Source organism: Hoplias malabaricus, chromosome 7 (genome assembly GCF_029633855.1).
Source record: "Hoplias malabaricus isolate fHopMal1 chromosome 7, fHopMal1.hap1, whole genome shotgun sequence".
Lineage (NCBI taxonomy): Eukaryota > Metazoa > Chordata > Actinopteri > Characiformes > Erythrinidae > Hoplias > Hoplias malabaricus.
In genome coordinates this window covers 26,555,116-26,583,042 of record NC_089806.1, presented here as the reverse complement: position 1 = coordinate 26,583,042, position 27,927 = coordinate 26,555,116, and the positions used below count along the sequence as shown (strand labels likewise).

Genomic DNA, 27,927 nt, shown 5'->3' with positions numbered 1-27,927 from the left:
TCCGTTGTGTTTAAAAAAAGTCTGAGATTACTTTGAGCCCTAAAAACTTGTCACAGTCTCTGCAGAGCTGATGTATGGCTTTCTCTATGTACGAAAGTGTCTCAGTTTGCATTTCTAAATGCAGCACAAGGTGCTGAATCAAATGACAACAGTTTCAAGAAGTACTCCTGAGCCCAGAGCAACATAACAGTTTTTCATGGAATGCTGTTTGAGGGCATGAACTGAGATTTCTCTGGATTTCTTATATATTTTAATATCATTTACATTAGATAGTGAAAGACCTAAATTCTTTGCAGTTTTTGATTAGAAAAAAATATTTTTTGACCTGTACACAAAGTTTGGCACAGTGAGGTGAGCCATCACCCATTTTTGCTTGAAAAGCCTGGGTCTTTGGTGGATGCTACTTTTATATTCACATACAGGAACACATTATGATATCTATGCTTTTGTGAAACACCACCCTGGCGGTCTTTGAACATGAACTTAGCAACTGCATTATTGATTAATGCAGTGCATTTGGTCTGATGCCTTTTGATTTGTTTGACACATGTATATTAAGATTGGTCAGCAAAACTAATGGATGTATGACACTTATTTGTCTTGACCATCAATTCAGTTTTATAAGTTTCACTGACAAGAACAATTTTGTGATTATTTTATGTTTATCATTACTGCCATGTTTAAGAATATCTGCATGTACTTCAAACATAAATAATATATGTACTCTGACTTGACAGACAACAGTCAAATCCAGTCTTTTAGTCCAATACCTGTCTCCCAATATTTGTTGTATTATTTATTTTGCCCACTTAGTTCCTTGCACTATTAGCAAAGATGCTAAAAAAAACCCCATCAAACTAGCATCTACAGAGTGGGCCATTTATATGGATACACCTTAATAAAATAGTTGGTGACATTAACTTCCTGTTTGTGGTACATTAGTATATGGGAGGGGGGAAAACTTTTCAAGATGGGTGGTGACCATGGTGGCCATTTCAAGTCGGCCATTTTGGATCCAACTTTTTGTTTTTTCAATGGGAAGAGGGTCATGTGACACGTGTAACGTTATTCTTTCATGAGTTATATACAAGTTCCTGACCACTTATAAAATGTGTTCAAAGTGCTGCCCATTGTGTTTGATTGTCAGTGCAACCCTCTTCTCCCACTCTTCACACACTGATAGCAACACAGCAGGAGAAAAGCTAGCACAGGCTTCCAGTATCTGTAGTTTCAGGTGCTGCACATCTCGTATATTTACAGCATAGACAATTGCCTTTAGATGACCCCAAAGATAAAAGTCTAAGGGCCATTCAACTGGCTCACAACGACCAATCCACTTTCCAGTAAACTGTTCATCTAGGAATGCTCAGACCTGACACCCATGTTGTGGTGGTTCACCATCTTGCTGGAAAAACTCAGGGAACGTGCCAGCTTCAGTGCATAAAAAGGGAAACACATCATCCTGTAGCAATTTTACATATCCAGTGGCCTTGAGGTTTACATTGATGAAGAATGGCCCTACTTCCTTTGTACCCCATATACCACACCATACCATCAATTTTTTTGTTCCAACAGTCAGGGATAGTGTCAGACCAATAGCGGTGGTTTTGTTTGTTAACTTCACCATTCACATAAAAGTTTGCTTCATCACTGAACAAAATCTTCTGTGTAAACTGAGGGCCCTGTTCCAATTTTTGTTTTGCCCATTCTGCAAATTCAGTGCGCCGATCTGGGTCATCCTTGTTGAGATGCTGCAGCAGCTGGAGTTTGTAAGGGTGCCATTTGTGAGTAGCTAATATCCCCCGAAGGGATGACCGACTGATGCCACTCTCCAGTGACAAAACTTATTCCCAATAAGTTTCATGTGTCACATGACCCTCTTCCCATTGAAAAAACAAAAGTTGGTGGGAAGGTGGGAATACACCCTGGAGGGGGCATCAGTCCTTCACAGGGCAACACAGACACACACACACCTACGGACACTTTTTGAGTCGCCAATCCACCTACCTGTGTGTTTGGACTGTGGGAGGAAACCGGAGCACCCGGAGGAAACCCACACGGACACGGGGAGAACACACCAACTCCTCACAGACAGTCACCCGGAGCGGGAATCGAACCCACAACCTCCTGGCCCTTGGAGCTGTGTGACTGCGACACTACCTGCTGCGCCACCATGCTGCCTAGTGCACATAGTTTTATTATTTAAATTTATATAAGTATGTTTATAATGAAATTGGGGATAACTCTCAACTTTTCTCAGATAATAAATTATCCACATATGTAATTCCCAGATGATGTATGAAGATGGACAACTGAACCACTTAAGACAAATACAAGAAGGTAGGAATTCTTTCTTGTAAACGTTTAATATGCATTTCTTAATTGAGTTCTTTTTACAATTCCTTTTTTTTTTAAATTGCACAGAACATATATTCAGTTTCGGTACTAAATGCTCATTAAATAATAATGCTAATTACCTGGTATATATTTGAGAAACCAGTAATAATCACAGCCTTATTGTTTACCAGCCACATCTACACTGGAATACATTGTTGTGGTAGAGGTGAATGTTTCTGAATTGATTCTGATACAACAACTTAAATCAGCCTTGAATACATTCAGTCTTCAGTTAGACAACACCACCACCATCTCTGCTCTGGAAATATCAACAGGTGAGCTCAGCCCTTTTAATTTACAAATAAAATGGAGAAAAACGCAATGGAAACAAAATTAACCGAAAGTGGCATAATCTTAATTTATTTATTAATTGATTTTGCCTAACTGCAAATCACAGTATAGCAGTGTCATTCTTTAGAAGTTAATTAACCTATTAAAATGGGTAAAGTCATAATCACATGGCTTCAGTGAAAAAAAGAGCAAACCTCATGGCTGGCACTTACACTAGTCACTTCATTAGTCAGTTTATTACTAAATGAAACTTCAAATGATCAAGAATGTAATGAGTGTATTTATAATATATTAGTATCATTTAAAAACAAATTTAGTTAAATTACAAGATGCATACAAAAAATTTATACACAGCAAAATATATAAATAAATACAATTTTAAAAAGTTTCCAATAAAGGAGCATTTCTAATTTTAAATGTTACATTTTGAAAGTAACTAGAAAATACCACCTTTGTTAACTATCTGAATGTGTCCTTATCATACCAGTGTGCAATTTGAATAATACTGGATACCAGTGCATGTGTGAAGATCAGTATTTCTGGCTGTGTGACAAGTGTACTACATATGGACCCTGTGATGACCTCATCAACGCTACATGTGGATGCATCAGTGGCGTTCCAGATGATGGACAGTTCTGCCAACCAATTACAGAGCTCACGAGTATGTAATGAAAGGTGCCTTTTTGGTATACATAGCATGGACAGTTTGTAGCCTAAGCTGCCAAATATGTTTTTTATACATAAACATTTATTAGAGAAGGACATTATCAATTATTGCTGTTTCAGTTAGGTGATTGTTACTTTTTCTATGAACTGCAACATGAGATGAATAAACATATCTTCAATATTCCCAGCCCCCTTGGTATTACTTTAATGGCTGTTTCATAACACAATAAAGAATAATTGGAGAAAATGTCTGATTACTCCTTTAATTTAAAGCTATTTTAATAAACGTACATTAATATTTCTGCAATATTTTCCCACAGATGGTACTACTTGTCTGACACCTCCCACCAACCAACTCCCACCACCAGGTATGTGACAAAGGAGTGAATGATGTATTTAACGTTTTTCATTCACTTCTTCCGGTGAATTTCTTTTGTTTGACACTACAGTAGATATTTTTCCTACTGTTTCTTTTGAAAAAAAAAATAGATTTCATTTTATAAATATCCCAGTTTTGATTAGTAAGATGAGTTATTTGCAGTTAACATAAAGTGTCTTAAAATTATACCACAATTTCATTAAATACTAGTATTTTTGGAGACTACAAGGACACAACTGACAAACAAGACATTGGATAAATATTACTTTCTTGAAAGCTTTATACATTATCTTCTTATGAAAAAATTACATATAACTTAGTTAACATGTTCTGTACTAAGTACACATCAATGAATAATGCTAATTTCCTGGCATATGTATGAGAAATCAGTAATAATCACAGCCTCATTGTTTACCAGCCACATCTACATTGGAATACATTGTGGTGGTAGAAGTGAATGTTTCTGAAATGATTCTGATACAGCAGCTTAAATCAGCATTGAACATATTCAGCTTTCAAATAGACAACACCACCACAATCTCTGCTCTGGAAATATCAACAGGTGAGCTCAGCCCTTTTCATTTATACATAAACAAAAAAGCAATAGAAACACAAGCAAACAACTATGGCATAATATTTCTTGTTCTTTAAATGTATTTATGGATTTTGTCTGACAATAAACATATATAGTGTATAGCAGTGTCATTCTTTAGATGTTAATGGACCTCTTTAAATGGGTCACAAACACATGCCTTCTCTGTCTTGTTTGACCTTGTTTATTAGCAGAATTAAAAAATAATAATAATAATAATAATAATTTCTAAGATGTTTGATGAACAAAAAGAGGAGATTCCATGTTTAACACATGCATCATTTTATTGCCACTTGCCCAAGACATATTAACTGTCAATTCAGCAATAAAATGAGCGCATTTAAATGACCAAGAATGTAATGTGTGTTTATGATGAGATATATTTTTATGATTATATTTAAAAACAAGATTCAGTTAAGTCAAAATATGTACACAGAAATAAAAATAAAACTGCATAAAAATTAAGTTTCCAATAATGGGGCATTTATAATGTTTACTTACTATTTACAGTATAAGAAATACCAACTTTATCTATTGTATCTGAATGTGTCTTTATCATTCCACAGTGTGCTATTTAAATAATACTGGATACCAGTGCACGTGTGAAGATAAGTATTTCTGGCTGTGTGACAAGTGTACTACATATGGACCCTGTGATGACCTCATCAATGCCACATGTGGATGCATCAGGGTCAATTCAGATGATGGACAGTTCTGCCAACCAATTACAGAGCTCACGAGTATGTACTGTAATAAAAGGTGCCTTTTTGCATTCACAGCATGGAGTAGCCTGAACAGCCAAATTATATATTTTATTCACAAAAATGTATTGGAGAAGAGCATTTTTTATGATTGATAATTAAAATAAGATATACTTTATTGTCGTCTAGGGGAAATTTTAATTGAGGTGATTGTTTTACATCTTCTCTATAAACTGTAACATGAGATGAAGAAACATAACTATTATTTCAAGCACCCTAGGTGTTGCGATAATGTATATTTCATAATACAACGAAGAATGATGGGAGAAAATGGCTAGTGTCTCCTTTAATTCAAATCTATTTTAATTTAAAATGTATTTTAATAAATACATTACTATTTCTCTGTTCTTTTTTGTTCCACAGATGGTACATGTCCATCACCAACACTCCCACCAGGTTTGTGACAAAAAAGTGAATGATTTAATTTTATTAACTCATACAAACTATATTGCCTGTTCTTCTCTTCTTCCTGTGAATTTCATTTGTGTGACACTATAGTAGATATTTGTCCTACTGTTTCTTTTTACAGAATGGATTTTATTAGGGCAGACTTTTAGTTTGTAAAAAGTTTTGAGTAAACTCTTTTTGTAAAAAGAGTTAACAGCCTTTCAAGACTCCTGAGGTCACCATACGTAAAGAAAAGTCAAATCAAGACAACATGTACAAACAAAGCAAATTAAAGCAAGCTAATTAAAGAGATACATGAAATCAAGGAAGCAGGCTATGCTGTCATAAACAGGTGGGTTTTGAGGCGTGATTTAAAATGTCCAGGGAGTCAATATTACGGATGTCCGGTGGGAGGGAGTTCCAAAGATGGGGGGCAGTGCTCTAGACTCTCATGGTGGTCAGACGGGCTGGAGGGACAGTGAGGCTGATGGATGAGAAGGATCTAAGAGTCTGGCAGGGTCTGTTAGGAGTGAAAGAGCTCTGTGAGGTATGGAGGGACAAGGTTGGCCTTAAATATAAGCAATATGAGATTAAAATCAATGCGAAATTTAACAGAGAGTCAGTGGAGCTGTTGAAGAACATTGAGTGTAGTGCAAATACAGGGTGGGCCATATATATGGATACACCTTATTAAAATGGGAATGGTTGGTGATATTAACTTCCTGTTTGTGGCACATTAGTACAAACCAGATTCCAAAAAAGTTGGGACACTAAACAAATTGTGAATAAAAACTAAATGCAATGATGTGGAGATGGCAAATGTCAATAATTTATTCGTAATAAAACATAGATGACAGATCAAAAGTCTGGAAAAAGGAAATTGATCATATAACGAACAGCTGTAAGACAAATTAACACTAATTAGGCTAATTGACAACATGATTGTGTATAAAAAGAGCTTCTCAGAGTGTCAGTGTCTCAATGAAGTCAAGATGGTAAGAGGATCACCAATTCAACCATTGTTGCGCAGAAAGAAGTGCAGCAATACCAGAATGGTGTTACCCAGCGTAAAATAGCAAAGACTTTTAAGTTATCATCATCAACCATGCATAACATCATCAAAAGATTCAGAGAATCTGGAACAATTGCTGTGCGTAAGGGTCAAGGCCGTAAAACTCTACTAGATGCTTGTGATCTCCGGGCTCTTAAATGTCACTGCACCTCAAACAGGAATGCCACTGTCAAGGAAATAACAGAATGGGCTCAGGAATACTTCCAGAAAGCATTGTCAGTGAACACAATCCACTGTGCCATCCGCCGTTGTCAGCTTAAACTCTACAGTGGAAAGAGGAAGCCATTTCTAAGCAAGCTCCACAAGCTCAGACGTTTGCACTGGGCCAGGAGTCTTTTAAAATGGAGTGTGGCAAAATGGAAGACTGTTCTGTGGTCAGATGAGTCACGATTTGAAGTTCTTTATGGAACACTGGGACGCCATGTCATCTGGACCAGAGAGGACAAGGATAACCCAAGTTGTTATCAACGCTCCGTTCAGAAGCCTGCATCACTGATGGTATGGGGTTGCATGAGTGCTTGTGGCATGGGCAGCTTGCATGTCTGGAAAGGCACCATTAATGCAGAGAACTCTGTTCAGGTTCTAGAACAACATATGCTCCCATCTAGACATCATCTCTTTCAGGGAAGACCCTGCATTTTTCAACAAGATAATGCCAGACCACATTCTGCAGCAATCACAACATCATGGCTACATAGGAGAAGGCTCTGGGTACTGAAATGGCCAGCCTGCAGTCCAGATCTTTCACCTATAGAGAACATTTGGAGCATCATAAAGAGGAAGGTGCGACAAAGAAGGCCCAAGACGATTGAACAGTTAGAGGCCTGTATTAGACATGAATGGGAGAGCATTCCTAATTCTAAACTTGAGAAACTGGTCTCCTCTGTCCCCAGACGTCTGATGAGTGTTGTAAGTAGAAGGGGGGATGCCACACAGTGGTAAAAAATGGCCTTGTCCCAACTTTTTTGGGATTTGTTGATGCCATGAAATTTTGAAACAAAATATTTTTCCCTTGAAATGATACATTCTCTCAGTTTAAACTTTTGATCTGTGTTCTATTCTGAATAAAATATTAGATGTTGGCACCTCCACATCATTGCATTCAGTTTTTATTCACAATTTGTTTAGTGTCCCATTTTTTTTGGAATCTGGTTTGTATATGGGAGGGGGGAAACTTTTCAAGATGGGTGGTGACCATGGTGGCCATTTTTAGTCGGCGATTTTTGATCCAACTTTTATTTTTTCAAAGGGAAGAGGGTCATGTGACACATGAAACTTATTGGGAATTTCACAAGAAAAACAATGGTTAATTGATTTTAGCGTAACTTTATTCTTTCATGAGTTATTTACAAGTTTCTGACCACTTATAAAATGTGTTCAAAGTGCTGCTAATTGTGTTGGATTGTCAATGCAACCCTCTCCTCCCACTCTTCACACACTGATAGCAACACCACAGGAGAAATGCTAGCACAGGCTTTCAGTATCCGTAGTTTCAGGTGCTGCACATCTCGTAACTTCACAGCATAGAAAATTGCCTTCAGATGACCCCAAAGATAAAAGTCTAAGGATCGGAAGACCTTGGGGGCCATTCAACTGGCCCACGACGACCATTCCATTTTCCAGGAAACTGTTCATCTAGGAATGCTCGGAACTGACACTCAGGGAACATGCCAGCTTCAGTGCATAAAGAGGGAAACACATCATCATGTAGCAATTTCGCATATACCGTGGCCTTGAGGTTTCCTTTGATGAAGAATGACCTCACTATCTTTGTACCATTTATACCATACCATACCATCAAGATGTGCAGCACCTGAAACTACGGATACTGGAAGCCTGTGCTAGCATTTCTCCTGCGGTGTTGCTATCAGTGTGTGATAGCATTGGGTTGCATTGACAATCCAACACAATGAGCAGCAGTTTGAACACATTTTATAAGTGGTCAGAAACTTGTAAATAACTCATGAAATAAAAATGTTATGTTAAAACCAAGCACACCACTGTTTTTCTTATGAAATTCTTAATAAGTTTGATGTGATCATATTACCCTCTTCCCATTGAAGAAACACAAGTTGTATCCAAAGTGACCATCTCGAAAAGTTTTCCCCCTCCCATATACTAATGTGCCACAACAGGAAGTTAATATCACCATCCATATAAATGGCCCACCTTGTATATCTATTTACTTATATCAAATGAAATATGAATTTTTTGAGACAATGATGGCACTGACCAACAAGTTTATTAATACCGTAAAAAAATCATTGCTCCATATACATTGATCAGTCACAATATTAAAAAACAATTACAGGTGAAGTTAGCTGCATTAATTGGCATATGTCAGTAGCAAATGAACGTTTTTTAAGTTGGTATGTGTGAAGAAGGAACAGCATAAAGTTCTGTGCCACTTTGGCAAGGGTAAAATTGTGATGACTAGTTCATTGCATCTCCAAAACAGCAGGAACTGTGGGATGTTACCATTATGCAGTGGTTAGTACCTACCAAAAGTGGTCCAAGGAAGGACAAACTGTAAACTAGTAAGAGGAACATGTGCACCCAAGGCTCACAGATAAGTTTGGGAATCCATGGTCTTGCTTTTGGTCATGTTGTTTATGACAGAAATGTATCTGAACACAATCTGCATTGCATCTTGCATTGCAGCTTGATCTTTATGGGACTATCTAGTAGACCATAGGACTGTGTATGTGCCTGTACTAAACACCACAGAACGCACTTGCCTTTGACGTCTGAGCATCAGAACTGGACCTAAGAGCAAAGAAAGAATGGTAGTCTTGTCTGATGAATCATGTTTTCTTTTATATCATGTGGAAGACTAGGTGTGTCCCTTACATCTCTGACCAACCTGTGTAATGTGCTGGAAAAATAATCCAATCCACAGAGGGAATTCCTCACAAGTAACAGGACTTAACATAACATCTTGATGTAAGATAACAGAGGATACCTTCACAGTCTGTGTTGAGTCCATGCCTTGACTGGTTTTGGAAGTATAAATGGGGGCTACACAATATTAGGTGGTTTTAATATTATGGCTAATCAGTGATCAGTAATTACTACTAAAAATAACATATGAAGTATGGTTACACTAAAAATGTGCAGTCTGCACACCAATCATTCATTCATTAATATTGTCTGTAACCGCTTATCCAGTTCAGGGTCGCAGTGGGTTCAGAGCCTACCTGAAATCACTTGGTGCAAGGCAACACACCCTGGAGGGGGCGCCAGTCCTTCACAGGGTGACACACATTCACTCACATATATGGACACTTGAGTTGCCAATGTGTATTTTTGGACTCTGGGAGGAAACGAGAGCACACAGGGGAAACCCACACAGACGCGGGAAGAACACACCAAACTCCTTACTGACAGTCACATGGAGTGGGACTTCAACCCACAACTTCCAGGTCCCTGGATCTGTGTGACTGCAACACTACCTGCTGTGCTACCGTGCCACCCGTATGCACACCAAGACAACCTATATACATATACTGTGGTTCCCAGTTTGTAGAATAAAAAAACTGCGGCATATCTTAAAAAATACCAATAGGTTTCAGCAGGTTAAAACATTGGATTATGATTGAAATATGATATGAATAAGTAATGTCTTAGTATAAGTCCTTATGAAAATCAGAAAATGTATCATATAAAAAAAAATTGTTTTATGAATTAGTTTATTAGTATAAAAAAAATAGTATATGAATTAGTTTCTCCATATCAGTTATTGGATGTTTAAACATGTTTTGATGAAAAGTGATGTGTATACCCAGAGTAAGTAAAATGGAAACTGTGACTTTCAGCTGGTGTAAGTCAGTTGCTATTGGGACAGTATCTGACACATAACGACATCCAGGTGTTAAAAAAGTAAAAGCCTCAATAAAGGTTACTACAATCTTAGGCTTAAAAGTTTTGTTTTCCTGACAAATATTATGTAGAAACATATTTTAAAAGTGTTTTAAAAGATGTAAAAGATTTTTTTGTCATTAATATAGCTGGTTTCTTAAATACAGCCAGGTATTTTCTTCCATAAACTTGCTCTATTTGTGAGTGAAAACACTTTGAATTGATCAAAGATTTTTGAATTGAGAATTCAGTCCTTATTCAGTGATTTATAATACATTTATAGTCATTAATATCTTATATCTAGTTGGGCTGGCTTAAGAATTTTGGTAAGTTAGATATGTATGGTTAGTAAGTAAGTATTTTAATTACTAAGGTTAAGAAATGTCTTATTATTTGATAAAAGTGTTTGTTTAATTCAATTATATATATTGAAATACAAAGCAATATATTCAAGCAAAATCTCCCTCTGTGTTCTTTGCAGAGCCATCATCTAAATACATTGTTGAGATTGAAGTGTGGTTGCCTAAGCATGTGATGGTTTCTGAATTCAAAAAGCTGCTCATGAATTTCAGTGTACCTGTTACAATGGACAATGGTGTGAACATCACAGAGATCAGCATCACTACTGGTAAAAAGCCTACTCTTTTATACATGTAAAGAAATTGCAAGGTAGGTCTGAACTATGCTATCAGTGTTTAGTGTTTTTAAGTGGTTTATTTTTGTTCATCAGCCTTAGTTAGTTAGTATCCTTCTCTGTTACAACGTGCACACTGAACAGCACTGAGTATGTTTGCAGATGTGTGGAGCACTGTGCCTGTTTTTTAACCCCTGCAAAACATATGGGGTGTTAATGTCAGTATAAATGGCACATGTGGATGTATCCGGGGCGGACTGGGACAAAAAAAATTGACCCAAGAATTTGGACCAGACCGGCCCACCACATTCGATAACGCGCACCTTTATCAGTCTCTTGAATGTGTATACCAACTGTGCAACCCTTTAAAACCATGTTGGTGAGTGGTTTCTTTACAAATATGCCTAGAATTATTGGAGAGACACATAGCTGCAATGGCATAACAGGCAACAGACAAAATGATATTATTTTAAAAAGTGTGATATTCTTTCATTTCTGTACATTGTCCCTAACCACCTACATAAAGACTGCCTAACACAATTATAGTATAATAATGAAATTAGAATGTTCCTGGCTGACTTACTGTTATTTTTGGTTAAGGGCGGTTTTAAAAAGTACTCTCACATTCAAGACAATTTCATTCAGGATGGGGTGGCATGGTGGCACAGCAGGTAGTGTCACAGTCACACAGCTCCAGGGGCCTGGAGGTTGTGGGTGCGAGTCACGCTCTGGGTGACTGTGTGTGAGAAGTTGGTGTGTTCTCCCCGTGTCCGCGTGGGTTTCCTCTGGGTGCTCTGGTCACACTCACACCTATGGACACTTTGATTGGTCCCCAATCTACTTACCAGCGTATGTTTTTGGACCAGCTTATCGCAGGTTCTTTTACATGTTCCTGTTCACAGTGAGGGCCACTGCCTGAACTGCTGTCGCCACCACCACCACCACTGTTATCAGCCACAGGAGCTGATGAAGGCCCTGCTGTGGCAAACATGTCTGTAATTTTGGTGCTTGAAGAGCAAACTTCTTTTTTTTATCACAGTTTCTCTGTGCCTCCTTTGCGTTTTCTCTCCATCTTAAAAAATCCTAACAGATAACGTTAGGTTCCTCCTACATTACACTGCCCACCGGCACACAGAGCCACACATATCAATGTGTTCTCTTAGATCGTGTAACTCCACTTTCTTAAGATGATTAACCCATGTCAAGGGAGGAGGTGATTCATCATATGAATGGTCCAGTTGGTTACAAGGGCTAACCAAAGTGCTGTACAGTACAAAAGTACAGAAAATGAAATATAAAATCTACATAAGAATAGTAAAAAATTAATAAAATTAAATCTAACAATAAATGAGACAAGTATATTTGTAAAACAAGATTCAGATTTACCCTGGACATACAGATAAGTTAATTAGAACTTTATCCAAGGGCCTGAGAGTATAAATATGTTTTTTTTTTTCTTCTGTAATCAAAAATATCAATTGTAGTTGACATCATAATGAAAACAGGCAGACTATTCCATAGTTTGGGGGCAGCAACGGAAAATAGTAATAAATAGTTATAAAACACTGCAACAGATTGTATAATTGCTAAGTTGTATAAGTAGTAAAATATTCACAAGTAGTAAAATAAGTTGCCATAGTGAATTGAAGAAACAGTTCTGAGTCATGATTAAACTACTGATATGGCTTGGTGGCTTGGTGGTTAGCACGTTCGCCTCCCAGCGCTGGAGAGGCAGTATTAACATGGAAAGGCGTCGGCATCTTACGTTCGCGTGACGCTGGCACATGCCAGTGACATCGGCACCTTACGTACGGGTGACAGTGGCATCTATTTTTTTTTTTTTTTGTGACAGTGACATATGCCAGTGGCATCGATTTTTTTTTTGACAGTGGCATGTGCCTCTGTTTTGCGCAAATGCCGATGACATTGACATCCGTTTTATGACACTGACATATACTCCACTTCATTGTTGAACATCTGCCAGTAAGTTTAGCTAGCATTTGGATGTTTAAACTAGCTATATATTTAACTACTCAGTAAACAAGGAACGTCCCTGGACGTTCAAAATAGGTTTAAAAGTAGTCTGTCCGTCAAACACATATTTTAAACGTCAATGGACGTCCAAAATCCATCTTAATAAGTTAGTTAAGTGGTGACCAATCGATAACGTCAGTGGACGTCCAAAACGCGTTTTATACAAGTAATTTATTTCGGGACCAATTAATAACGTCAACGGACGTCCAAAATACGTCTAATACTAGTTTTTTCAATGTCTGTGCTTGGTCGTCTTTTCAACGTTCACTTTCAACCTTAAGAGAACGTTGATGGCAGTCATTACGTTATTTCAACGTCGAATCAACGGCTAATTGTTTACTGGGTAGCACACGTATGCTACTAGCATGTAAACGGACCAAACAAGTGACATGCTACAAACATAGTCATGTCACTGTGTTCATGGACAAGTGAACTACAAGTTCTTCCCAGTAAGGGGTATACGACACTCCTCAAACTCACCACTTTCAAGATGTCCACATACCACAATGCTGCCAAGCAACATTACTACTGGACTACTAGATTAATTAAAATGTCTTTATGCCACGTGAAGCTCTAATAGCCTTGTACAACACTGCATGTCAGATTCTTGAAAGCTGACGTTTCAACCAAGACAATGTATGAGTTTCTGATGAAGGCTCATAATATGTGCTGACATCCAATTCTACTGACATAATCCAGATTTCCCCTAAATTTCTCCTTTAAAATAAAGCCCATGTGTTTATTTAATGACTTCTTTTTAAGTCTTTAACTTGTGCACAAAAACATGGCACTGTGAAAAGATCTGACAGAAAAAAGAATTCAACATTATGTAATTACTACTGAACATTTAGTTTAACTGTACAAGTCATCAAAAGTCTACAAAAACAACAGATCATAAACAGCACATCATTTTTTAAGTTTTTAATCTCAATAATAAGACAATCATACTGATCACAAAGGAACATTTTGGCCATTAGTATTTCCTCAGCATTTATCAAAATAAATATACCATTATTAACATAGAAATTCAGATTAGAAACAGACTGCTTACTATTGCTAGCATCTTTAAAAAAACAGAATACTTGAGATGTTTTTTAGAGATCTGGTCCTGGGTGCACTCATCACACTTTCTACAGAATGGACAAGTACTGTGAGCCTGGATGTCATGAAACAGACCATCAAGTGTTTCAAATGTGTGTCCTAAAAAGCAAAATAAATACAGGATAGAATTAAGGTATCAATGTTAACATGTCAGAGACTTGCAGCACCAGAACGCAGGCACACTAAACCTTATAGTATAGCCCTCTGCCACTTTTAATAGCATTCCTATACAGCATTCTATTGTATATTAGCAGTATAAAATGTATTTCCCATATATTACTGATAACCAGTGAACATGATACTACACGGCATTTAACATTACCTGTATAAAATAATATAAATAATAATGGTAGCTACACCACTATTTGTACTCATTTAATACGTAATAGTACAACACACCTACCGTGCAATGTCCCCATATTGTTTTCTCGTTCTTCTTGAGAAAGACCTTTGGCCCCTAGATGATGCCAGTGTTCAATTTTCTGATTAGGCCTAGCAGGGTTGCTACCTCAATTTAAATTAGAAAATTTTAAAAAGTAATGTTTCATTTAATACACTGTCATATTAGATTTTCACTCTATACACACACACACACACATTTATATATATTTATATATTACTGCCTCTCATGTTATCGCACGGCAGCATTGTGGTATGTCGTCGTCTTAAAAGTGGTGGTTTTGAGGAGCGTCGTATACCCCTAACTGTGAAGAACTTTTAGTTCAATTGTCCATGAACACAGTGACAGTGGACTGTGTGCGAATAAGGGATGCTATGTTTGTAGCATGTCACATGTTTGGTCCGTTTACATGCTAGTAGCATACGTGCGCTAGTTAAATATATAGCTAGTTTAAACATCCAAATGCTAGCTAAACTTAGTCTACTGGCAGATGTTCAACAATGAAGTGGAGTATATGTCAGTGTCATCGGCATTTGCGCAAAACAAAGGCATATGCCACTGTCAAAAAAAAAAAAAAATAGATGCCATTGGCACATGCCACTGTCACCAAAAAAAAAATCGATGCCATTGGCACATGCCACTGTCACCAAAAAAAAAAATAGATGCCACTGTCACTCGTACGTAAGGTGCCGATGTTACTGGCATGTGCCAGTGTCACGCGAACGTAAGATGCCGATGCCTTTCCATGTTAATACAGCTACTGGGCTGGGATCTTTGGTTCAAGTCCCATCTGGGTGGAGTTTCCATGTTCTCCCGGTGCCTGCGTGGGTTTCCTCCGGGGGCTCGGGTTTCCTCCCACAGTCTAAAAAAAATGGAGGGTAGGTGAATTGGCTTCTGTAATAACTGTCCTGGTTTGTGAGTTAATGAGTGTGAATGTGTGTGTGCCCAGATATGGATTGGCGCTCTGTCCTGGGTGAAATCCTAGTGCCCGATGCAGTCCTCCAGGTGGACGGTCGTTTCTGGTTGAGAGTACGCTGTGCGCGTTTGGCTGCCGCTTCTCGCCAGTGTGTGTGTGTGAATTGAGCGTTCTAAGCAGTGTAGATTGTAAAGCGTCCTTGGGTGTCTAGAAAGGCGCTATATAAGTGTAACGATAATAATAATAATAATAATAATAATAATAATAATAATAATAATGGAGCAGTGTTCAGTCCAAAAAACAAAAACAACATGCGAATACGCAGAGAGTAAGCAGCGCCTAAATTTACCGTCACTGTTGTTGTGGTTGTCAAAGCCAATGATTCATAGAGAATCATTTTGTGATGTCACCAGCTCCATTTCACAGGGTGCCCTGCCAGTGGAAAAGCGACAAGCTTTAACTGGCAGCCGTGTTAAGCCTTTTAAACCACTGTAATTATTTTTAGTTTCATTGTTTACTGTTATCTCATTTAGTTTATTTACTCTGTAGCCTCTTGTATTTTAATTACCCTAATTCCTGTGTCATTTATCTTCCTGTATAAAATGTGCTATATACATAAATATTATTTTATCTGCTGTGTTAAAGGAACACTATGCAGTATTTATACCTTAAAATTGCAGCTTCTAAATAATTGTAATGTTACATGGAGCTGTAATAGGGAGAATAGAGCCCCTGTTGCAGCTATGCTGGATCCTCTTGTGGTTTACTGTGCTAAGCAACTTCTGAATCACGAGGCAGAGGACTCTCGTGAGAAATGGATAACGCTTAACGGCACATAGCTCACACGCCGTATTCCTGGTATGGACATTATATAGTGGGTGTGGGGATACTCACAAATCCCTGGCCGGCAGCTGTACAGCTGGAGTTTGTCCCAGTAAACGAGTGTGTCGCCTCAATGTGGCTCGGGCTTGCATAGAGGAAAACTTTGATTTTTGTGTGTGCATATGCACTGAACAGCAGCTCAGAATATTCGGCCTTCTTAAAGTTAGTGAGTGGAATTCTAGAGAGGATTCAATGCTTAAGTTGGCAGTGACTGGGAAACCTGGAGAGGAGTGATGCGCTGAACAGCCTGCCTGATCTGAACGCCAGGGGTGAGGGAAGCTGTCAAGCGGAAGGAGGAGGCTTTCTGAATATGGGGATCTTGTGGATTGTGGCCTATGACCGTGTTTCCTGAGAGATTCTGTGGGAGGTGCTTTGTGAGTATAGGGTGCCAGGGTCACTTCGGCAAGCCGTATGGTCCTCAGGGTGATCCCCCAGGTGGAGCTAGCTGGTGGAAGTTGTGGGAAAAGATGATGATGATGATGATGATGACTGCATTTAAGTCCAACACTACATATGTCAGGGAGTCCAAGCCTGATGTTAAATTACTCATACAGGCATTAAATGTAACTAGAAACGTCCCTAAAAGGTAGCGCAAAATGGTTCTGCCGCTTGGATAGTTCTTCTACCCTATTTTGAACATTGGGTGTCACTATACCTAACTTTCTTTTTTTGTGACACACACCCATACAGGGTAGGACACAGTATGGGGTTAAATTAATACACTAACAGTGTTAATTTAACCCTAATAATGTTTATTTAACACTGGTGAATTTACTGTACAGATGGATTAGAGATTCTTATTCATGCTTTTATTTCATCTTGATCATGGTAATGCACTCTTCTCCTCGCTTAGCATGTCTGCTCATAACTGCTTGCAGGCAATAGAGAATGCTGCAGCTAGAATGCTTACTAGGTCGAATAGACAATCTTTTATAACTTCATTATTAATATCTCTGAATTGAGCAAATAATTCAGTTTAAAATTCTTACCCTTACTCATAGAGGGTTGCATGGTCAGACTGCCATGTATATAGCTGATCTACTTAAACCACACATAGCAGTTCTCTTAGATCGTGTAACTCCAGTTTCTTAAGATGATTAACCCATGTCCAGCAACCCATCTCCTTTTATGCTTTACTGCAGATATTATAATAATCTGTCCACTTAAAATAGCTTACAATACTTACAATATTACAATACTTGCAATAGATAATTTTAGTTATAATTGGAGTCAACAAGTTTAGTTCACATAATACGTGGATGCAGCCTCAATTTTTGTATATATATTTTCTATGTAACTGTTATCTTTTGCTTTGCAGATATCAATGAGTGTATAGTTCTGGCATCTGTATGTGGGCCAAACTCTGTCTGCAATAACACACTTGGAGGATACAGATGCTCCTGCTTGACTGGATTTGTGCCATCAAACTTGAGTCAGAACGTCAGTACGAATAACCCATGCCAAGGTAAATGGTTAGAAAGTGATTTTACTTGTCAAAGTCTTTTATAGGATCAGAAATGTTAGGCTTTGGAAATCAAAATGTCAAGCTAAATTGCTCAAGAAAGATCAAAGAGCCTCAAATAAATTTTATTGGGCAGTGCAGTTGAACAGGGTCATTAGCTGTGTGTTACATTCTTTTTGAAGTCATGCTGGGTTAAAGATCAACAAATCAGTGCAACTTTTCAATTTGAAATGGGAAAATGGAAAAAGGGAAATGGCCCATTATGTGATTTTTTGATTTTAAAATAAAATTGCAAGGAATAAAAACAGACAACTGCTCCTTCTCTCTTTTTTTGTTTCTTAAGAACTATGGTCAGTATGATTCAATGCCTTTCACCTTTCACATTTAGGTTACCTTTCTCTCCTGTTCTCTGTTTACAAGTTCAGCAATAAATATGGAACCATACTCCAACATGTTCAGCATCAGAGAGAATTTGGCATCATTTTTACATGTATTATATGTCTTTATGATCTGACTCCATTGTAAACCAGTGGATTAACTCTGTCTGTTTATTTATAGCTTTATTGCTGTTCTGGTTATTCTTAGTGACATTAGGCTCATATGCAAATGTTCCAGCATCCCATGTCATTTTATGCTTTACTATGGAGGTTATATCCATCTGTTCACAACAGAAGCCAGTTACAATAACTGGCTTTTCTAATTATAATTGAAGTCACCTGTGGTGGAGAAAACAAGTACAAGTATTAAGAATTGAAATCTAACAGAGCATTTGCAATCAGAAAGTAGTTTATTAACCTTAAGGTGGTCAACACACAATAGCACAGAGTACTATCTGAATGAGGACAAAGAAGATGTTTTCACAGAGAGTTTTTATAGGTAGTTTATACGTCATAAGCATAAGATAATCACTCTAAGTTTCAGCAAGCTTAGTTTCTTTAGAGACATCTCAGTTTGATACACAAGACGAAGGACGAAATGTTTTGTTCTGATAAAGCACTGACCTGGAAACTGCCCTGACATACACTTTTTCTGAGTTCTGTTGATGGTTAGAATTGAATATACAGACAAAACAAGCAGACAGGGTCTTTCAACAGAGACATATAAAAATTTCCATTACATCAACAAGCTTAGTTCACATAATAATAGGTGGATTCAGCTTTAATTCTTGTATGCATTTTTGTATGTAAATGTCGTTTTTGCTTTGCAGATATCAATGAGTGTGTTGGTCTATCATCTGTGTGTGGGCAAAACTCTGTCTGCAATAACACACTTGGAGGATACAGTTGCTCCTGCTTGAGTGGATTTGCTCAAACAAACTTGAGTCAGAACGTCAGTACGAATAACCCATGCCAAGGTAAATGGTTAGAAAGTGATTTTACTTGTCAAAGTCTTTTATAGGATCAGAAATGTTAGGCTTTGGAAATCAAAATGTCAAGCTAAATTGCTCAAGAAAGATCAAAGAGCCTCAAATAAACTTTATTGGGCAGTGCAGCTGAACAGGGTCATTAGCTGTGTGTTACATTCTCCTTGAAATCATGCTGGGTTAAAGATCAACAAACCAGTGCAACATTTCAATTTGAAATGGGAAAATGGAAAAGGGAAATGGCCCATTATGTGAATTTTGATTTTAAAATAAAATTGCAAGGAATACAAACAGACAACTGCTCCTTCTCTCATTTTTTTAAAGAGCTATGGTCAGCATGATTCAATGCACTTTCACCTTTCACATTTAGGTTACCTTTCTCTCCTGTTCTCTGTTTAAAAGTTCAGCAAGAAATATGGAACCTTACTCCAATATGTTCAGCATCAGAGATGATTTGGCATCATTTATACGTGTATCATATGTCTATATGATCTGACTCCACTGTAAACCAGTGGATTAACTCTGTCTGTTTATCTATATCTTTGGTGCTGTTCTGGTTATTCTTAGTGACATTAGGCTCGTATGCAAATGTTCCAGCATCCCATGTCATTTTATGCTTTACTATGGAGGTTATATCAATCTGTTCACAACAGAAGCCAGTTACAGTAACTACTTTTGCTAATTATAATTGACGTCAACAAGCTTAGTTCACATAATAATAGGTGGATTCAGCCTTAATTCTTGTATACATTTTTGTATGTAAATGTAGTTTTTGCTTTGCAGATATCAATGAGTGTGTTGGTCTATCATCTGTGTGTGGGCAAAACTCTGTCTGCAATAACACACTTGGAGGATACAGTTGCTCCTGCTTGAGTGGATTTGCTCAAACAAACTTAAGTCAGAATGTCAGTATGAATAGCTCATGCCAAGGTAAATGATTAAGTAGTGTTTTTACTTGTTAAAGTGATTAGCATGCTCAGAAATGTTAGGCTTCAACAATTCAAAATCCTTAGGTAATATTTTCAGTGTTTTCAATTCCCTAATATTTTTGTTATTGTTAAGACATTTGCAACTTTCAAAGTCAAGCTGTACAAAGTGGAAGCATTTAACTCTGCTCAGGCATTAGTAGGTGTGACAGAGTGAAAACCTTTTCCACCAAGGTGGAACCTGTTCAATTCCCATTTGTGCAGCTAATTTTGATCACTTCAGCAAATTTCTACAAAATTAATTGGTTCCAGAACGCAATAATGTCTTATGGTGCATTTCAACTGCTTCGGATCAGCTTGATTTGACTCGACTCCTATCAGCATGGCTCAACACGCTTTTACCTAGTGTCTTTTCCGCTATTACATCTCCCCTATGAAATATAGCCGAACCGAACCGTGTGCTTTGAAAGTCACAACAACAGTGGTAACATTAGGCACTGTTTTCTTGTTGTGCATTCACATGTTGTTTTATTTTTTTGGACTAAACACGGCTGAGCCCCCGTCCTCATAAATCAGCAGAGTTGTCCTTGTTACATGTCCAGCTTCCTCTGGAGTCTTTATCAGCCACTAATGCAAGCAGTGTTTGACCCTCTACAAAACACCACAGTGTAATTTTATGAGCTGCCATTGAGTCTGATCAAAACAAACATGACGGCTGCTGTAACCTGGAGATTTTAAAAGCGGCTAGTTTATGCTGGAGGTCTGCATTTTGTGGTGATTGGCAGGTCTCTCTGGCCAATCAATGCTCTGAAAGGTTTAGACATCAAATATAATACCTGTTTGGCTTGCTTCATATCAACTGCGAGCAGGGACAAAAAACTAGACAGTTCCAAGGACCAGATTTGGCTAGTGGAAAAGCAAAAGAGCTGAGCCGAATCGAGTAGGTTCCATGCTGTGGAAAAGCTCCATTAGACTAAATAAAGTTTGAAACCACTACCCAGAGCAGTAAGAGATGGCCCCCATAATATTTGTGAGGTTTTAAGGAATTAATAATATATACCTATACCAGTAGAACAGGAGATTATAGATACCATGTCTGAGTGTTAGTGTAGTAATGGTTGTAGAATTTGCAGCTTAATGGTGGATAACAGATGATTAGAGGTGGTTACAGATGGATTAGAGAGGCTTATTCATGCTTTTATTTCATCTTGATCATGGTAATGCACTTATCTCCTCGCTTAGCATGTCTGCTCATAACTGCTTGCAGGCAATAGAGAATGCTGCAGCTAGATTGCTTACTAGGTCAAATAGACAATCTTTTATAACTCCATTATTAATATCTCTGAATTGAGCAAATAATTCAGTTTAAAATTCTTATGCTTACTCATAGAGTGTTGCATGGTTAGGGTCCCCTGTATATAGCTGATCTACTTAAACTACACATATCAGTGTGTTCTCTTACATTTTTGTATGTAAATGTCGTTTTTGCTTTGCAGATATCAATGAGTGTGTTGGTCTATCATCTGTGTGTGGGCAAAACTCTGTCTGCAATAACACACTTGGAGGATACAGTTGCTCCTGCTTGAGTGGATTTGCTCAAACAAACTTGAGTCAGAACGTCAGTACGAATAACCCATGCCAAGGTAAATGGTTAGAAAGTGATTTTACTTGTCAAAGTCTTTTATAGGATCAGAAATGTTAGGCTTTGGAAATCAAAATGTCAAGCTAAATTGCTCAAGAAAGATCAAAGAGCCTCAAATAAACTTTATTGGGCAGTGCAGCTGAACAGGGTCATTAGCTGTGTGTTACATTCTCCTTGAAATCATGCTGGGTTAAAGATCAACAAACCAGTGCAACATTTCAATTTGAAATGGGAAAATGGAAAAGGGAAATGGCCCATTATGTGATTTTTGATTTTAAAATAAAATTGCAAGGAATAAAAACAGACAACTGCTCCTTCTCTCATTTTTTTTAAGAGCTATGGTCAGCATGATTCAATGCACTTTTACCTTTCACATTTAGGTTACCTTTCTCTCCTGTTCTCTGTTTAAAAGTTCAGCAAGAAATATGGAACCGTACTCCAATATGTTCAGCATCAGAGATGTTTGGCATCATTTATATGTGTATCATATGTCTATATGATCTGACTCCACTGTAAACCAGTGGATTAACTCTGTCTGTTTATCTATATCTTTGGTGCTGTTCTGGTTATTCTTAGTGACATTAGGCTCGTATGCAAATGTTCCAGCATCCCATGTCATTTTATGCTTTACTATGGAGGTTATATCCATCTGTTCACAACAGAAGCCAGTTACAGTAACTGCTTTTGCTAATTATAATTGACGTCAACAAGCTTAGTTCACATAATAATAGGTGGATTCAGCCTTAATTCTTGTATACATTTTTGTATGTAAATGTCGTTTTTGCTTTGCAGATATCAATGAGTGTGTTGGTCTATCATCTGTGTGTGGGCAAAACTCTGTCTGCAATAACACACTTGGAGGATACAGTTGCTCCTGCTTGAGTGGATTTGCTCAAACAAACTTGAGTCAGAATGTCAGTATGAATAGCTCATGCCAAGGTAAATGATTAAGTAGTGTTTTTACTTGTTAAAGTGATTAGCATGCTCAGAAATGTTAGGCTTCAACAATTCAAAATCCTTAGGTAATATTTTCAGTGTTTTCAATTCCCTAATATTTTTGTTATTGTTAAGACATTTGCAACTTTCAAAGTCAAGCTGTACAAAGTGGAAGCATTTAACTCTGCTCAGGCATTAGTAGGTGTGACAGAGTGAAAACCTTTTCCACCAAGGTGGAACCTGTTCAATTCCCATTTGTGCAGCTAATTTTGATCACTTCAGCAAATTTCTACAAAATTAATTGGTTCCAGAACGCAATAATGTCTTATGGTGCATTTCAACTGCTTCGGATCAGCTTGATTTGACTCGACTCCTCTCAGCATGGCTCAACACGCTTTTACCTAGTGTCTTTTCCGCTATTACATCTCCCCTATGAAATAGAGCCGAACCGAACCGTGTGCTTTGAAAGTCACAACAACAGTGGTAACATTAGGCACTGTTTTCTTGTTGTGCATTCACATGTTGTTTTATTTTTTTGGACTAAACACGGCTGAGCCCCCGTCCTCATAAATCAGCAGAGTTGTCCTTGTTACATGTCCAGCTTCCTCTGGAGTCTTTATCAGCCACTAATGCAAGCAGTGTTTGACCCTCTACAAAACACCACAGTGTAATTTTATGAGCTGCCATTGAGTCTGATCAAAACAAACATGACGGCTGCTGTAACCTGGAGATTTTAAAAGCGGCTAGTTTATGCTGGAGGTCTGCATTTTGTGGTGATTGGCAGGTCTCTCTGGCCAATCAATGCTCTGAAAGGTTTAGACATCAAATATAATACCTGTTTGGCTTGCTTCATATCAACTGCGAGCAGGGACAAAAAACTAGACAGTTCCAAGGACCAGATTTGGCTAGTGGAAAAGCAAAAGAGCTGAGCCGAATCGAGTAGGTTCCATGCTGTGGAAAAGCTCCATTAGACTAAATAAAGTTTGAAACCACTACCCAGAGCAGTAAGAGATGGCCCCCATAATATTTGTGAGGTTTTAAGGAATTAATAATATATACCTATACCAGTAGAACAGGAGATTATAGATACCATGTCTGAGTGTTAGTGTAGTAATGGTTGTAGAATTTGCAGCTTAATGGTGGATAACAGATGATTAGAGGTGGTTACAGATGGATTAGAGAGGCTTATTCATGCTTTTATTTCATCTTGATCATGGTAATGCACTTATCTCCTCGCTTAGCATGTCTGCTCATAACTGCTTGCAGGCAATAGAGAATGCTGCAGCTAGATTGCTTACTAGGTCAAATAGACAATCTTTTATAACTCCATTATTAATATCTCTGAATTGAGCAAATAATTCAGTTTAAAATTCTTATGCTTACTCATAGAGTGTTGCATGGTTAGGGTCCCCTGTCTACTTGCTGATCTACTTAAACTACACATATCAGTGTGTTCTCTTACATTTTTGTATGTAAATGTCTTTTTTGCTTTGCAGATATCAATGAGTGTGTTTTTCCGTCATCTGTGTGTGGGCCAAACTCTGTCTGCAATAACACACTTGGAGGATACAGTTGCTCCTGCTTGAGTGGATTTGCTCCATCAAACTTGAGTCAGAACGTCAGTACGAATAACCCATGCCAAGGTAAATGGTTAGAAAGTGATTTTATTTGTTAAAATTGTTTGTAGGATCAGAAATGTTAGGGTTTGGGAATCAAAATGTCAAGCTAAATTGCTCAAGAAAGATCAAAGAGCCTCAAATAAATTTTATTGGGCAGTGCAGTTGAACAGGGTCATTAGCTGTGTGTTACATTCTTTTTGAAGTCATGCTGGGTTAAAGATCAACAAACCAGTGCAACTTTTCAATTTGAAATGGGAAAATGGAAAAAGGGAAATGGCCCATTATGTGATTTTTTGATTTTAAAATAAAATTGCAAGGAATAAAAACAGACAACTGCTCCTTCTCTCTTTTTTGTTTCTTAAGAACTATGGTCAGTATGATTCAATGCACTGTCACCTTTCACATTTAGGTTACCTTTCTCTCCTGTTCTCTGTTTACAAGTTCAGCAATAAATATGGAACCATACTCCAACATGTTCAGCATCAGAGAGAATTTGGCATCATTTTTACATGTATTATATGTCTTTATGATCTGACTCCATTGTAAACCAGTGGATTAACTCTGTCTGTTTATTTATAGCTTTATTGCTGTTCTGGTTATTCTTAGTGACATTAGGCTCATATGCAAATGTTCCAGCATCCCATGTCATTTTATGCTTTACTATGGAGGTTATATCCATCTGTTCACAACAGAAGCCAGTTACAATAACTGGCTTTTCTAATTATAATTGAAGTCACCTGTGGTGGAGAAAACAAGTACAAGTATTAAGAATTGAAATCTAACAGAGCATTTGCAATCAGAAAGTAGTTTATTAACCTTAAGGTGGTCAACACACAATAGCACAGAGTACTATCTGAATGAGGACAAAGAAGATGTTTTCACAGAGAGTTTTTATAGGTAGTTTATACGTCATAAGCATAAGATAATCACTCTAAGTTTCAGCAAGCTTAGTTTCTTTAGAGACATCTCAGTTTGATACACAAGACGAAGGACGAAATGTTTTGTTCTGATAAAGCACTGACCTGGAAACTGCCCTGACATACACTTTTTCTGAGTTCTGTTGATGGTTAGAATTGAATATACAGACAAAACAAGCAGACAGGGTCTTTCAACAGAGACATATAAAAATTTCCATTACATCAACAAGCTTAGTTCACATAATAATAGGTGGATTCAGCTTTAATTCTTGTATGCATTTTTGTATATAAATGTCGTTTTTGCTTTGCAGATATCAATGAGTGTGTTGGTCTATCATCTGTGTGTGGGCAAAACTCTGTCTGCAATAACACACTTGGAGGATACAGTTGCTCCTGCTTGAGTGGATTTGCTCAAACAAACTTGAGTCAGAACGTCAGTACGAATAACCCATGCCAAGGTAAATGGTTAGAAAGTGATTTTACTTGTCAAAGTCTTTTATAGGATCAGAAATGTTAGGCTTTGGAAATCAAAATGTCAAGCTAAATTGCTCAAGAAAGATCAAAGAGCCTCAAATAAACTTTATTGGGCAGTGCAGCTGAACAGGGTCATTAGCTGTGTGTTACATTCTCCTTGAAATCATGCTGGGTTAAAGATCAACAAACCAGTGCAACATTTCAATTTGAAATGGGAAAATGGAAAAGGGAAATGGCCCATTATGTGATTTTTGATTTTAAAATAAAATTGCAAGGAATAAAAACAGACAACTGCTCCTTCTCTCATTTTTTTTAAGAGCTATGGTCAGCATGATTCAATGCACTTTTACCTTTCACATTTAGGTTACCTTTCTCTCCTGTTCTCTGTTTAAAAGTTCAGCAAGAAATATGGAACCGTACTCCAATATGTTCAGCATCAGAGATGTTTGGCATCATTTATATGTGTATCATATGTCTATATGATCTGACTCCACTGTAAACCAGTGGATTAACTCTGTCTGTTTATCTATATCTTTGGTGCTGTTCTGGTTATTCTTAGTGACATTAGGCTCGTATGCAAATGTTCCAGCATCCCATGTCATTTTATGCTTTACTATGGAGGTTATATCCATCTGTTCACAACAGAAGCCAGTTACAGTAACTGCTTTTGCTAATTATAATTGACGTCAACAAGCTTAGTTCACATAATAATAGGTGGATTCAGCCTTAATTCTTGTATACATTTTTGTATGTAAATGTCGTTTTTGCTTTGCAGATATCAATGAGTGTGTTGGTCTATCATCTGTGTGTGGGCAAAACTCTGTCTGCAATAACACACTTGGAGGATACAGTTGCTCCTGCTTGAGTGGATTTGCTCAAACAAACTTGAGTCAGAATGTCAGTATGAATAGCTCATGCCAAGGTAAATGATTAAGTAGTGTTTTTACTTGTTAAAGTGATTAGCATGCTCAGAAATGTTAGGCTTCAACAATTCAAAATCCTTAGGTAATATTTTCAGTGTTTTCAATTCCCTAATATTTTTGTTATTGTTAAGACATTTGCAACTTTCAAAGTCAAGCTGTACAAAGTGGAAGCATTTAACTCTGCTCAGGCATTAGTAGGTGTGACAGAGTGAAAACCTTTTCCACCAAGGTGGAACCTGTTCAATTCCCATTTGTGCAGCTAATTTTGATCACTTCAGCAAATTTCTACAAAATTAATTGGTTCCAGAACGCAATAATGTCTTATGGTGCATTTCAACTGCTTCGGATCAGCTTGATTTGACTCGACTCCTCTCAGCATGGCTCAACACGCTTTTACCTAGTGTCTTTTCCGCTATTACATCTCCCCTATGAAATAGAGCCGAACCGAACCGTGTGCTTTGAAAGTCACAACAACAGTGGTAACATTAGGCACTGTTTTCTTGTTGTGCATTCACATGTTGTTTTATTTTTTTGGACTAAACACGGCTGAGCCCCCGTCCTCATAAATCAGCAGAGTTGTCCTTGTTACATGTCCAGCTTCCTCTGGAGTCTTTATCAGCCACTAATGCAAGCAGTGTTTGACCCTCTACAAAACACCACAGTGTAATTTTATGAGCTGCCATTGAGTCTGATCAAAACAAACATGACGGCTGCTGTAACCTGGAGATTTTAAAAGCGGCTAGTTTATGCTGGAGGTCTGCATTTTGTGGTGATTGGCAGGTCTCTCTGGCCAATCAATGCTCTGAAAGGTTTAGACATCAAATATAATACCTGTTTGGCTTGCTTCATATCAACTGCGAGCAGGGACAAAAAACTAGACAGTTCCAAGGACCAGATTTGGCTAGTGGAAAAGCAAAAGAGCTGAGCCGAATCGAGTAGGTTCCATGCTGTGGAAAAGCTCCATTAGACTAAATAAAGTTTGAAACCACTACCCAGAGCAGTAAGAGATGGCCCCCATAATATTTGTGAGGTTTTAAGGAATTAATAATATATACCTATACCAGTAAAACAGGAGATTATAGATACCATGTCTGAGTGTTAGTGTAGTAATGGTTGTAGAATTTGCAGCTTAATGGTGGATAACAGATGATTAGAGGTGGTTACAGATGGATTAGAGAGGCTTATTCATGCTTTTATTTCATCTTGATCATGGTAATGCACTTATCTCCTCGCTTAGCATGTCTGCTCATAACTGCTTGCAGGCAATAGAGAATGCTGCAGCTAGATTGCTTACT

At 37.7% G+C, this 27,927-nt stretch overlaps 1 protein-coding gene across 2 annotated transcripts in view; it reads left to right on the top strand.

Annotated features, from left to right (window-relative positions):
• The first annotated feature begins 3,198 nt into the window (after positions 1–3,198).
• Positions 3,199–27,927, top strand: part of LOC136702626 (uncharacterized) — a 50,618-nt gene continuing 25,889 nt past the window's right edge. For both annotated transcript variants that reach the window (XM_066677770.1, XM_066677769.1), the window contains exons 1-14: positions 3,199–3,349; positions 3,675–3,722; positions 4,152–4,295; positions 4,892–5,065; positions 5,450–5,482; positions 10,885–11,031; positions 17,689–17,835; positions 19,040–19,186; positions 19,979–20,125; positions 21,618–21,764; positions 22,556–22,702; positions 24,196–24,342; positions 25,547–25,693; positions 26,485–26,631. In XM_066677770.1, the coding sequence (XP_066533867.1) occupies positions 3,208–3,349; positions 3,675–3,722; positions 4,152–4,295; positions 4,892–5,065; positions 5,450–5,482; positions 10,885–11,031; positions 17,689–17,835; positions 19,040–19,186; positions 19,979–20,125; positions 21,618–21,764; positions 22,556–22,702; positions 24,196–24,342; positions 25,547–25,693; positions 26,485–26,631 (1,864 nt within the window). In that variant the 5' untranslated portion in view covers positions 3,199–3,207. The remainder of the gene's footprint in view (positions 3,350–3,674; positions 3,723–4,151; positions 4,296–4,891; positions 5,066–5,449; positions 5,483–10,884; positions 11,032–17,688; positions 17,836–19,039; positions 19,187–19,978; positions 20,126–21,617; positions 21,765–22,555; positions 22,703–24,195; positions 24,343–25,546; positions 25,694–26,484; positions 26,632–27,927) is intronic.